At 40.9% G+C, this 12,798-nt stretch overlaps 2 protein-coding genes across 6 annotated transcripts in view; one reads left to right on the top strand and one right to left on the bottom strand.

Moving 5' to 3' along the window:
• The window catches only part of LOC106567519 (long-chain-fatty-acid--CoA ligase 6), a 76,903-nt gene that overhangs the window by 55,524 nt on the left and 8,581 nt on the right, over positions 1 to 12,798 (bottom strand). Inside the window, exon 1 of one of the 4 annotated variants that reach the window (XM_045693407.1) lies at positions 1,113 to 1,200. The exons of the other annotated variants lie outside the window; for them this stretch is intronic. The gene's annotated coding sequence lies outside the window, so the exon portion shown is untranslated. Of the gene's footprint in view, positions 1 to 1,112; positions 1,201 to 12,798 lie in introns of those variants that run through there. 4 annotated transcript variants of the gene reach the window in all.
• On the top strand, positions 1,229 to 5,797 carry irf-1 (interferon regulatory factor 1). Of its 2 annotated transcripts, XM_014136758.2 has the most exons (8): positions 1,229 to 1,458; positions 2,853 to 2,944; positions 3,189 to 3,288; positions 3,460 to 3,671; positions 3,972 to 4,206; positions 4,327 to 4,361; positions 4,518 to 4,647; positions 5,116 to 5,797. In XM_014136758.2, the coding sequence occupies exons 2-8, from the start codon at positions 2,858 to 2,860 to the stop codon at positions 5,253 to 5,255; spliced, it is 939 nt and encodes a 312-aa protein (XP_013992233.1). In that variant the 5' UTR covers positions 1,229 to 1,458; positions 2,853 to 2,857; the 3' UTR covers positions 5,256 to 5,797. The 2 variants fall into 2 exon arrangements, with proteins under 2 accessions (XP_013992233.1, NP_001117117.1); NM_001123645.2 differs by lacking the exon at positions 1,229 to 1,458 and having other exon boundaries at positions 5,116 to 5,255.

Here is a 12,798-nt window from a genome sequence, read left to right as displayed (position 1 = left end):
CTAGGCTACCCATTGCATGTGAGAAGCCTCCTGGATAAGATATACCAAATAGTTAATTATACACACATTGGGTTGGTGGTAAACCAAATTATTTGTATAAAGAACAAATAATATTGACCACCATTAAAAGAGAGATATCCTTTTTTTCTATTGGGAAAACCCTGGGTTTTTTGAACGGAGCAAAAACTCCGCAGCAGGAAAATACCTTGCTTTTCCTCATAGGACTGGGACACACCCACACACTGTAATACACAACTCCCCCGCGCGCTCCGAGCTCAAACATGACAGTCATTTTATGGAAAAGACGGGTGACTTGTTCCTGCTTGACGAAGGGTTTCCTGGCGGATTAACCTCTGCACTGTAAATCAGAACACTGTTAAATACGCGTTTCTGTATTTATGCAATATGAGACAATTGAGATTAAAGCAGATCACTCCAATTCCTTATAATAAAGTGTATGGCAGTTTCATGCTGTTAGCATTCGAACATGGGTAATTCTTGAATAGTAATTCATAACACGATTGCTTAACTTTGTAGAAGTGGGCAATTGGTATAAGTGCTTTCTTTTGTAAACAAGCTCGTGTCAGCAATCTGACTGGAGTCTGTGGCACCCTGTACCAACTGAACAAGTCAACACTTCCCCTGTCGGTGCTTTTAATACCTACACCATTTCCCGGAAAAGCGCGACTTCTCAGTTCGACTGCGATTTATTTATAAGGGCTTGTCAATGCCTGGGCTATTGATGCTTTGCGGTACATAATTTCATCAATAACAGAAAATGCATAGGCTATTCACCCACTGGTTGCATTTGGCATAGTTATGCAATTACATCATGGAATCGTATTCTCTAATATTGTCTCATTATTGGGGATAATCGACTGCATTCAATTAAATTATAGAAATACGTGTGGGATGATTACTTAACTGATAAGATAGCCTATGTTTACTATACATCATCTCTATATATTCTATAAACACAAGTTCAATTAATAAACGATCAATAGTCATGCAGAATTGTTAATTTTCACTGAAAACAATAAGACATAAAAAGCCTAGATATTGTAAATGATACTTCATGATACTGCTACGATCAACATGCATAGCTATCTTACTGGGTCTGTTCACGCCTTTTCACGACTATCACAGCTTCGCTCACAACGGCATGATTTCTCGGAAATCAGGTTGCCTGTAGTTTGAGCGCGCGGTCCTTGTTGTGACATTCGGCGCAGATGCGGACAGCTGCCAAAACCATATGTATGCTACTAAGTGGGGAAGTCCCAGCATCTCTGTATAAAAACCATTGTTCCGTCAGCAGTGTACACACTGTCAATGAAGACCAGAGTGGATATTACAAGGAATAACAGAGGAACAACTTCTCGCTCCATCTTTACAAAAGAGAATACCTGCTTTTAGGCTACATTTCTAATCAATCGGATTAAGCGACATCATATTGCAGCTGTAAGTGATTTCCTTTTCTTATTGCATGCACTACTAGGCTACATATAAACAGTGCTCATAGTTCTCTTTGTACATATTTATAGACAATATCGTTTGTATTTATAGTAGGCCTATAGGCATTTTTTTTAAATATTGACTCGTATTTGTTTTTACGTGTGTGCAGCAGCGTACGGCTTGTCATCGGGCATGCTCCACATATTTTGACGGATAATATTACACTGACTCGAACGCGCCTAGAAGCAAAGGGTTGTGGCGGTACGGTCAACTTGTTGGTGAATTAACCTAGCCGAAGTAATGCAAGTAGCTAATACAACATTGCAGTAGTATATTATGACTTTTCAAGAGTTCTAGTTAAAATATAAATATTTGCACGTTTTAGTAGGTCTAGGTGTAACACTGTTTGTAACGTATCTAGGCACTGCAATGCATTGGTTTAAATCCGTTCGCTTGTTCAGTGCATGATCAGAGTGTGCATGCTTGTTATTAGTTGAATATGTCTATCGTGTTCTTTTTAAGCACTTCTAAAGAACCTGCTCATGCACCAGATATAACCAAACTCTTTTATCTGCTTGAATAGGACAATGAAAAATACATTTAAAGACGTTCAATGTAGTCCTATTAAATGCACATGACAGAAATACTAGTAATGCTTTCTTTCACTGATTTGGATAGTCCAGTAATTTGACAGTCGTTGGCAATGGTCATGGCTACATCACACTTCCTGGTCATGACTAGACTAGGCATCCGATAGTGGGCGCTAGAGCTGCATATCGTCTGGAATTGATGTGCATTCCCGATACTACACTCGTGCTTTCCCTGGACCGGCTCGTACTTAAAGCATCCTCTATTCAGACTGTAAAGGCACAATTCCCCTCCTTAACTATCTTTAATGGCGAACCCCCGGAAAATATGTGTACTGTCTTAATAAAACACAATTTGCCACCACCATTTTCGTATTTTCGGGCAATTTAGGATGTTGTACACCCTTCGCTGAACGCCTTGTGCAACATCCTAAATTGTTCGAAAATACGAAATGGTAATGGAAAATTGTGTTTTATTAAGACAGTACACATATTTTCCGGCAGCTCGTCATTAATGATAGTTAGGGAAAGAAACGATGCCTTTGCAGCCTGAATGGAGGATGCTTTATGTATGAGCCGGTCCAAGGGGTACAGGAGTGTTTACTGGGAATGCACATTAATCTCAGACTACAGTGCAGCTGTAGTTCCCACTATCATCTGCCAAGGCTAGGTCATGAGCTTCCCTGCACTCATCATCTGCACTAACTGAGAAGGGCAGTGGGAGGGGCCTGAGTAACATGCTTGTACATCTACCTCACATTACACATGCCATGTGGCTAAAACTGAGCTAATCTATTCTTCTTACTCTCCCAGGAACCATGCCTGTGTCTAGGATGAGAATGAGGCCTTGGTTGGAGGAAAAGATTGAGTCCAACTCCATCAGTGGATTGGTGTGGGTGGACAAGGTAAGACTAATCAGACTCATCTAATGCATTTTTATGTACAAAGGAAATAAATACTCCCTGAAACATTGCAGTGGCGGACACTCATTGTAAGAAGAGACCTTAGTCCTGACATTGACAGCTCAAAGCATATTAAGCACTATTACCCATGAGAAGGACTACTCAAAACTAAGCATGTAGAGGAGAAGCTGGGGTGAGAGATAGGAGGCGCTCATTTGAAACCCATTGCTTTGTGGTTTTTGTCCAGGACAATAAGATTTTCTCCGTCCCTTGGAAGCATGCTGCACGTCATGGATGGGACTTGAACAAGGACGCATGTCTGTTCAAGCAATGGGCCATGCACACAGGTGAGCAAATAACACATACCTAGACTACCTACTATAGCCCCTCTCATAATACAATTTTATTTCACCTAGATGCATCATATGCTCTGCGCAATATGCACTTCAGCACCTTAAGGTTTTTCAATATACTTACTGCATCATAATAACAATGGTGTTACTTGTCTGTGGATGCAGGGAAATTCATACAAGGCGAGACTAAAACAGACCCTAAGACATGGAAGGCTAATTTCCGCTGTGCAATGAACTCCCTTCCTGACATAGAGGAAGTGAAAGACAAAAGCATCAACAGAGGGAGTGGAGCAGTGCGCGTCTACAAAATGAAGAACATCTACTCTAAACCAAATAACAAGAGGTCAAAAGCAAACAATGTAAAGAAAAATAAGAAGGTAAGGTTATATTCCTTTTTAACTGCAACCCGCTTTAGAATCCCTTCAACCCACTTTAGAATCCCTTCAACCCGCTTTAGAATCCCTTCAACCCGCTTTAGAATCCCTTCAACCCGCTTTAGAATCCCTTCAACCCACTTTAGAATCCCTATCATCGTAGTAATCCCTATCATTGTAGTAATGTATTCCCTCTGCTATATAAAGACCTGTGCATGTCATTTTAGCTGGCTGTATCCAAGCCAGTGTCAACAGAGATTAACATTATAATCTTACTTCATGCTTTGCTATTGTCTCTTCTAGGGGTCACAGATCAAGACAGGGGGAATGGCGTACAGCGAAACCAATTGCCCCGAGAACCTCAATACCAACACACACCTGCAGGAGGACAGTATGACACAGGAAAGCATAGTAGACAGCACAGGCAACCTAGGTGATTTTACATTTGCTCCAGAGTGTTCCACCAATGTGGAAATAGGCCCAGACAGCACCAACAACTTCTACGCATCTTTCCAAGTGTCACCAGACCACTCCACAGGTAAGATTAACCTTTCTAGATGCTTGGGTTTGACTAAACTCTTTGTGTTTGAGTGTGGGCTGCAAATGTAATTGAGGTTTGCACAATGCTCATGTCAATTGTCCTTCTTCAACTTTACAGACTATGAAGACGGTCACCAAGAAACCCTTATTGGGGTAAGTTTGTCTCAACTCTACAAGTTCAGTGTGCTTTTTTCATTATCAGGAATAACCATGTTTGCCAGATATTCTGTATTGAATACTAAAAATTCTAACACAGTTAAACCTAACAAAAATTCAACCAGGCTCATCACCTGTGTTTTGCTCATTTAGATGACACATCATTGGGAGCAAGGCAGTGTAAACGACAAGGGGTTCCAGAGCAATGAAGTAGGCACAGCAGAGTCCTTCGACACTGCAGAGTCTTACCACAGTCAAGAGAGCCAATGGAGTGATAACTCAGGTAAATTATGCTAGATGGAATCAGGCTGTTAATTATACTGTAGCATTCAACGGCAGGATTTCGTCCTGTCTGCATGTATTGTCTTTGTAAAACATTTGTTAGTCAAAATGAAGGACTACAACAGGAAAAGGAATAGGAAAACTCTGGATCCCGTAGGCCATTGGAAACATGTTTGTTAAACAAAACTGTCATATGTAAAACACTGAGACGATTGAGGACAGTGTTTCAATCAATAATATTTCCTTCTCATATGCATAAGGTGTGAAACATGATAATGCATATATGGTAAATAGATGGAAGACATAGAAGTGAATGATTACACCAGAGCCTAAGCTTCAGTTTTTGTCATTGCACCAAAAATCATCTAACAAGGCTGCTGTCAATACTGCAAAACATAAGAAGTCTGTACCATCTTTCAGCTGTGTTTCTCTTGCATCCCTGACCTCCTTTGTTTTGTTTGTCTGACAGAAACGGAAATAGAGCTGCGGCTGTACACAGAACTCAGCTCAGGACTACCGATCATTGACGACATCCTCTCTTACACCGACTACTGGACACTGAACAACAACACATCCAGTTATCCCCAACAGATCACATGCCCACTCTGAGCCCCGCTCTCTCAGACCCTGAACAGAACCAAAAGACTTCACTCCCAACCTTTTCTTTATCTCATGACCTCACGCTACACTATCTTTGCCATTTGACGAATGCTGCTCTGTGACAGTTGGAGGATCTCTAAAACCTTGGGTAGCATTTTTGAAAGGAAGTAAGTCTCGTACTCTCTACTGTGTTTCCACTCTTTGTTAAATCGTGCTCATAGCTGTATTGTACTCAGTATGAATAGCTCATTTACAAGATCCATAGTTGATATGAGGGAACCTAGCCCGTTGCCAGAACATCACATCAACTCTCCACTTGGATGAGCAACATCAGGTTTTTCTGTTTTACTGTGACAAAATGTTTCGTTATTTACACACTATATGATATAGAGCAGTATATTCCCGGACGATAATCATTCATAACGAACTATTATGGGAACTTGTCTGTTCATTTGGTGAAAGGTGTTAAAGATGTCATTTTGTGTATATTTGTATATATATTTTTAAGTCAATGTTCTTTTTTGTACAAAATAAATTAAATGAAATGCCAACCTATTGTGAGTTGTGTGTATCCTGTATAGTTCATATATTGTATACTATACTTAACATCTAAAAATATTTATATCTGACATGACATACTTTTAGAGAGGTTTTGATGAGGGGAGAACAGCCTGTATAACCTGATGAGTATATCTAAGACATGGGGAGTGTCCAATGCATCACTGTGCAACAGGCAACAGCCTGATACAAGGTTATAGTAACATTGTAAATTACAATGTAATAATTGTAAAATAACAATTTATTGGAAACAGATTCGTTTTGAAGGGAGTCTTATTGCCATTCTTCAAAGTGGCAGGGCTTTTAACAGAGCATAAAATGTTTTTTTTTAATGGTGAAGGGGATTTAATACAGCATTGTGTGTAAATCACATGATTATTCCCAGCTGTTGTAAACTACACTACTATATAAATTAGAGAGGAATTACTTTCTCAGACTCAAGCATATAAAACACTGTTGAATACCGATGCACATTTTTTCATGTCAGGTTTGTAACGTTTCTCGGAAACAGGTCAAACTACTTTTGCAACTGCTTTCCACAGAAGCTATAAGGGCACAGGGCGAGACCCAGATGCAGACACGGGAGGCAAATGGTTAGAGTCTCTGATATTTATTATAATCCAAGGGGCAGGCAAGAGAACGGTCGTGGACAGGCAAAAGGTCAGAGTCCAGGAGGTACAGAGCGGCAGGCAGGTTCGAGGTCAGGGCAGGCAGTATGGTCAGGTAGGTGGGTTCTACACAAAAACAAGATCCCACAACTAAAGGTGGAAAAAATGGCTGCCTAAGTATGATTCCTAATCAGAGACAACGATAGACAGCTGCCTCTGATTAGGAACCATACTCGGCTCAACACAAAGAAATAGAAAACTAGATTGCCCACCCCACATCACACCCTGACCTAACCAAACTAGAGGAAAATAAACGTCTCTCTAAGGTCAGGGCGTGACAAATCTATTCTTCCTCATGTGAGTTTCAGCCAAAGATAAAAGTTACAATTCATCTTAGTATGATGAATATACCCAAACCTGCCTTGCTCAAAATGTTTTGTGTTCGTCCATGTTTTATAATTGTTCTCATTTCCTATTTAGGTAGTTTGTCAAATCATCGCAATGTACTTAATACAAGGTATACATTTTATTGTCCATTGTATTATACAGTCGTGGCCAAAAGTTTTGAGAATGACACAAATATTAATTTTCACAAAGTCTGCATGATGGCAATTTGCATATACTCCAGAATACTATGAAGAGTGATCAGATGAATTGCAATTAATTGCAAAGTCCCTCTTTGCCATACAAATGAACTGAATCCCCCAAAAACATTTCCACTGCGTTTCAGCCCTGCCACAAAAGGACCTGCTGACATCACGTCAGTGATTCTCTTGTTAACACAGGTGTGAGTGTTGACGAGGACAAGGCTGGAGATCACTCTGTCATGCTGACTGAGTTCGAATAACAGACTGGAAGCTTCAAAAGGAGGGTGGTGCTTGGAATCATTGCTCTTCCTCTGTCAAACATGGTTACCTGCAAGGAAACACTTGCCATCATCATTGCTTTGCACAAAAAGGGCTTCACAGGCAAGGATATTGCTGCCAGTAAGATTTCACCTAAATCAACCATTTATCGGATCATCAAGAACTTCAAGGAGAGCGGTTCAATTGTTGTGAAGAAGGCTTCAGGGCGCCCAAGAAAGTCCAGCAAGCGCCAGGGCCATCTCCTAAAGTTGATTCAGCTGCGGGATCGGGGAACCACCAGTACAGAGCTTGCTCAGGAATGGCAACAGGCAGGTGTGAGTGCATCTGCACGCACAGTGAGGCGAAGACTTTTGGAGGATGGCCTGGTGTCAAGAAGGGCAGCAAAGAAGCCACTTCTCTCCAGGAAAAACATCAGGGACAGACTGATATTCTGCAAATGGTACAGGGATTGGACTGCTGAGGACTGGGGTAAAGTATAGGGGCATCCGGAAAAAAGCTTGTCAGGAGACGACAAGGTGAGTGCTACCATCAGCCCTGTGTCATGCCAAGAGTAAAGCATCCTGAGACCATTCATGTGTGGGGTTGCTTCTCAGTCAAGGGAGTGGGATCACTCACAATTTTGCCTAAGAACACAGCCATGAATAAAGAATGGTACCAACACATCCTACGAGAGCAACTTCTCCCAACCATCCAGGAACAGTTTGGTGACAAACAATGCCTTTTCCAGCATGATGGAGCACCTTGACATAAGGCAAAAGTGATAACTAAGTGGCTTGGGGTATAAAAAAAATAAAATGTAAATATCACATTTACATAAGTATTCAGATCCTTTACTCAGTACTTTGTTGAAGCACCTTTGGCAGCGTTTACAGCCTCGAGTCTTCTTGGGTATGAGGCTACAAGCTTGGCACACCTGTATTTGGGGAGTTTCTCCCATTCTTCTCTGCATGTCACGCCCTGACCGTGGGGAGCCCTTGTTTCTCTATGGTGTAGTAGGTCAGGGCATGACTAGGGGCTAGTCTAGTTTATATTTCTATGTTGTGTTCTAGTTTACATTTTCTATGTTTGTGTTTTGTATGATTCCCAATTAGAGGCAGCTGGTAATCGTTGTCTCTAATTGGGGATCATATTTAAGTAGCTATTTTTCGCACCTGTGTTTGCGGGATATTATTTTGTGCATGTGCATCACGTAGTCACGTTTCGTTGTTCGTTTATTGTTTTGTTGAAGTTTCACTTGATAATAAAGATGTGGAACTCTACGTAGGCTGCGCCTTAGTCCAGTTCTTACGACAACCGTGACACTGCAGATCCTCTCAAGCTCTGTCAGGTTGGATTAGAAGCGTCGCCGCAGATCTATCTTCAAGTCTCTCTAGAGATGTTCGATCGGGTTCAATTCCGGGCATCTGGCTGGGCCACAAGGATATTCAGAGACTTTTACCGAAGCCACTCCTGCGTTGTCTTGGCTGTGTACTTAGGGTCGTTGTCCCGTTGGAAGGTGAACCTTCACCTCAGTCTGACGTCCTGATCGCTCTGGAGCAGATTTTCATTAAGGGTATCTCTGTGCTTTGCTCCGTTCATCTTTGCCTCAACCCTGACCAGTCTCCCAGTCCCTACTGCTGAAAAACATCCCAAAAGCATGGTGCCAGGTTTCCTCCAGACATGACGCTTGGCATTCATGCCAAAGAGTTCAATCTTGGTTTCATTAGACCAGAGAATCTTGTTTTCTCACAGGCTGTCATCTGTCTTTTACTGAGGAGTGGCTTCAGTCTGGCCACTCTACCATAAAGGCCTGATTGGTGGATTGCTGCAGAGATGGTTGTCCTTCTGGAAGGTTCTCCCATCTCCACAGAGGAACTCTGGAGCTTTGTCATAGTGACCATTGGGTTCTTGGTTACATCCCTGACCAATGCCCTTCTCCCCCGATTGCTCAGTTTGGCCGGGTGGCCAGCTCTATGAAGAGTCTTGGTGGTTCCAAACTTAAGACATTTAAGAATGATGAAGGCAACTGTGTTCATGGGGACCTTCAAGGCTGCAGAAATGTTTTGGTACCCTTCCCCAGATCTGTGCCTTGACACCATCCTGTCGCAGAGCTCTATGGACAAATTCTTCTACCTCATGGCTTTGTTTTTGCTCTGACATGCACTGTCAACTGTGTGCCTTTCCAAATAATACCCAACCAATTGAATTTACCACATGTGGAGTCCAATCAAGTTCTAGAAACATCAATGGATGGATGATCAATGGAAACAGGATGCACCTGAGCTAAATTTCGAGTCTCAAAGCAAAGGGTATTTCTAAAAACCTGTTTTCACTTTGTCATTATGGGGTATTGTGTGTACAATAATGAGGAACATTTTTAATTGAATCCATTTTAAAATAAGGCTGTAACATAACAAAATGTGGAAAAAGTCAAGGGATCTGAATATTTTCTGAATGCACTCTATGTTAAAGCAACTTTACATAGACAGGATCACAGTATTGTTTTCAATAATTAAATTAGCATAATCAAAAATTGGTTTCTCCATTGAATCCTATGGGGAAATATTGCTATCAAATTAAATGCATTTTTGTTAAAACGGCTGTCCATACATGCAGTGGAGTTGGTGTTAGAGGTATCAAAACGATACTTTTACAGTTTTTTTCACAGTGCATTGTCCAGACGGTTTTCCTTCACAACGTCATAATTTGACCTGACTTATACTTATTAATGGGAGTTTTTCCTGGTCATTTGAGTTTATTATATGGCTTCAAGCTCCATGCATGTTCAGCTGCTTCTCAATAAGTTGGGTCTAGTTTCTAAATGTTCATGTGGCTTAGCTGATTCATGTCAGAAACATTCTCCCTAACTTGTCATTTTCCCGTACTGTACTCTGGGGTGGCAGGTAGCCTAGTGGTTAGAGCATTAGCCTAGTAACTGAAAGGTTGCAAGATCGAATCCCCGAGCTGACAAAGTACAAATCTGTTGTTCTGTCCCTGAACAAGGCAGATAACCCACTGTTCATAGGCCGTGATTGAAAATAAGAATGTATTCTTAACTGACTTGCCTAGTTAAATAATGGTAAGATAAACAAAAAAAGGGGCGGAACCGTTTAAGTCCCGTATCACTCAGCTCCCTGCCTAGCAATAAAGATGCAATGTTTAGTGATAAGGAGGAGACTCCATCCAAAGTGGGGTATGTATACTACCACAGGTGAAACCATGTCTTTGTTTGATGCAGCTGTATTGGCCCTCTGGGAAGAATAAACTTCGTTTAAGCTTTCATAGAGTCCGTTGAGTTTGTACGCTGAAAATGAGAACTTAACAATATGCTCCAAACACCGGCTTCTATGGCATTATCACTTAATTATCATCTGTATACATAACCTTTATACAGCTTCATTTTTTATTTCAAGCATTTTTTATTACAATAGACTTAATCCATGATCCATCCTGCCTATGCTAAGAACTAGTAAGTTCTGTCCCAGTAGCTCATATGTAACCACAAACACACAAAGAGAAGGTGGGAGGAAAGGAGGGAGTGTACCAAAATCAAGTGACAGATGAAAAACAGAGGTGCTTTCCAATCTACACACACTGTAGTGTACATATAATGTCTAACTGATACATAGGCTGTCCCATAAGAACAGAATTTCCATTACAAAAAAGAACCATCTAACCTATGTGACTGTATTTCTCATTGACCAAAGGGGCTATTCTTCATATCTATAATGGGATCACTTTACTGTTATCATTAAGATGCTATCCAGCAAACTGGTGCTGGTAGTCGGTTTCACCTACAGTATCAGGTACAGATAAACAGTATCTTAGTTGACAATTACAGTACCCTACCTGAAGACGTATTGTCAGGAATAAAAGTATGCACCTTCATATTTTGTTCAAGATATACACGTGCTGATTTATTGCTTCTGAACAAGCAGAAGTTTAACATGAGTTGTTTTGACGGTTGTGAAATGAGACCAGCAACACAACCTCACCACAGCACTGCAGCATGGGTAACTTCCCTTATCACGTGGAGAGAAAAGTCTGTTTGGTATTTCCCAAATGTTCAGCCCTAATGACCCAGCATGGCTGTACATACTGACTCTCCACCAAGGGAGAGTTTATGCTGCAACTCTGGTCTTCTGCAAACATTACCCAGAGAGAATATAAATGATCTATGACTGTAAGAGCATAATGTGTTGACGTAATTGTTTTAGTAGGTCTAAGTACTGTAATATTGACTCGTACTGTCATATATCAAGCACACAAAGCATGTGACAGAAAGGGTGCGAGCCTAAATATTAACCACCCATGCCACTCATTAACAAACAAAACATATAGTCCTTATTGGGGGGTCAAGACTCTCAATGACACAGGTAAAACAAACATAGCGAGCGACAGAAAAGGTGAGAAGTGTGTTCGTGTCTGTGTACGTGTGTTTGTGCAGGTTCTGAGTTGAATTAGCAAATATCTAATCTCAGAACAGGAACGAAACTGAGGGTGAGGTTGTTATTTCAACAATATCAACAATGGGATTTTGAATTGTATTTCAAAGTGATGAATTATCATTGTTCTCTCTCAATCAAAGCCAAGGGTTACCAAGGAAACAATAACTCAGATGTTTGATGATAATCAGAGATTATCAGAGATAATCAGATTATACATTTTTCTTCTCCCCTGGGAAAAGAGTGAGGAGGAGGAAGGGGGACTTGGCAATGTCCATTGCCTTTCATTTAAATTAAGTCCCTTTTACTGGAAAGCCAGACGCGACAAACACACATTGGCTTTATCACCTGTTTTTGCACCAGATAGTGTGAAAAAGTCAACAGGATTGATAATAACCACAGGCTTTTCTGAATGACAGGATGTCAATAGGCAGAGATAAAGTAGAGTAGAGAGCATTAGGACGATTTAGGGCAGTGATTCTGAATACCAATGCTCAGCAATGGAATGCATTTATGGGTCATAGTCAAGACTCAGCTGATATGCATGCCTTTTGAACACATGTAAATGTCTTCCTATTAAACTCAGTTCTGTCTATGCAAACTCTGCTATTATAGATGAATTATTACACTATGGCTTGTAATCAAATTGGATGGACATGTAGCAACGGAAGTGCCATAATCATTGTGGTATGGTGGTGATATTACTGTTGGTGAGATGTTGCATGATCTTGTTGAACATAACACCATCACCACCACTTTAAACCCCTCTGTTTAAATCCCTTCCTTTAACCACTAAATCCCTCCTCAAACTCACCTGCTCAAACGAATAATCAAACAAATAATATTTGATACGTCAATGCAAAATGATTGAAATGAGTGCAAGGAATCACAACAAAGGCCAAACAAAACAACATAGTAGAGCCCGGCTGGGGTAGGTTGATTTTCAGGTTTAGTTTCTGTGTTTACTGTGTCTTTAGACTTGACCTTAATGCTTTTGTTTGGCTTCTCTGGAAACACTTCTGCGGGGCAGGCACACACACCTACCCACTGGCAGCTGCATCTCCCAATGATAACTCAGGGTACTAATGCACTACAA

Source organism: Salmo salar, chromosome ssa13 (genome assembly GCF_905237065.1).
Source record: "Salmo salar chromosome ssa13, Ssal_v3.1, whole genome shotgun sequence".
Classification (NCBI taxonomy): domain Eukaryota; kingdom Metazoa; phylum Chordata; class Actinopteri; order Salmoniformes; family Salmonidae; genus Salmo; species Salmo salar.
Note: the sequence above shows the minus strand (reverse complement) of the source record. Positions and strands in the feature narration are given on the sequence as shown.

What these genes read in the sequence shown, in the direction of transcription:
- irf-1 (XM_014136758.2), top strand. Translation starts at nt 2,858, where the DNA reads ATGCCTGTGTCTAGGATGAGAATGAGGCCTTGGTTGGAGGAAAAGATT. An exon ending in GCAATGGGCCATGCACACAG is followed by an intron (nt 3,289 to 3,459) that starts GTGAGCAAATAA and finishes CTGTGGATGCAG; the next exon opens with GGAAATTCATACAAGGCGAG. An exon ending in CCAATGGAGTGATAACTCAG is followed by an intron (nt 4,648 to 5,115) that starts GTAAATTATGCT and finishes TTTGTCTGACAG; the next exon opens with AAACGGAAATAGAGCTGCGG.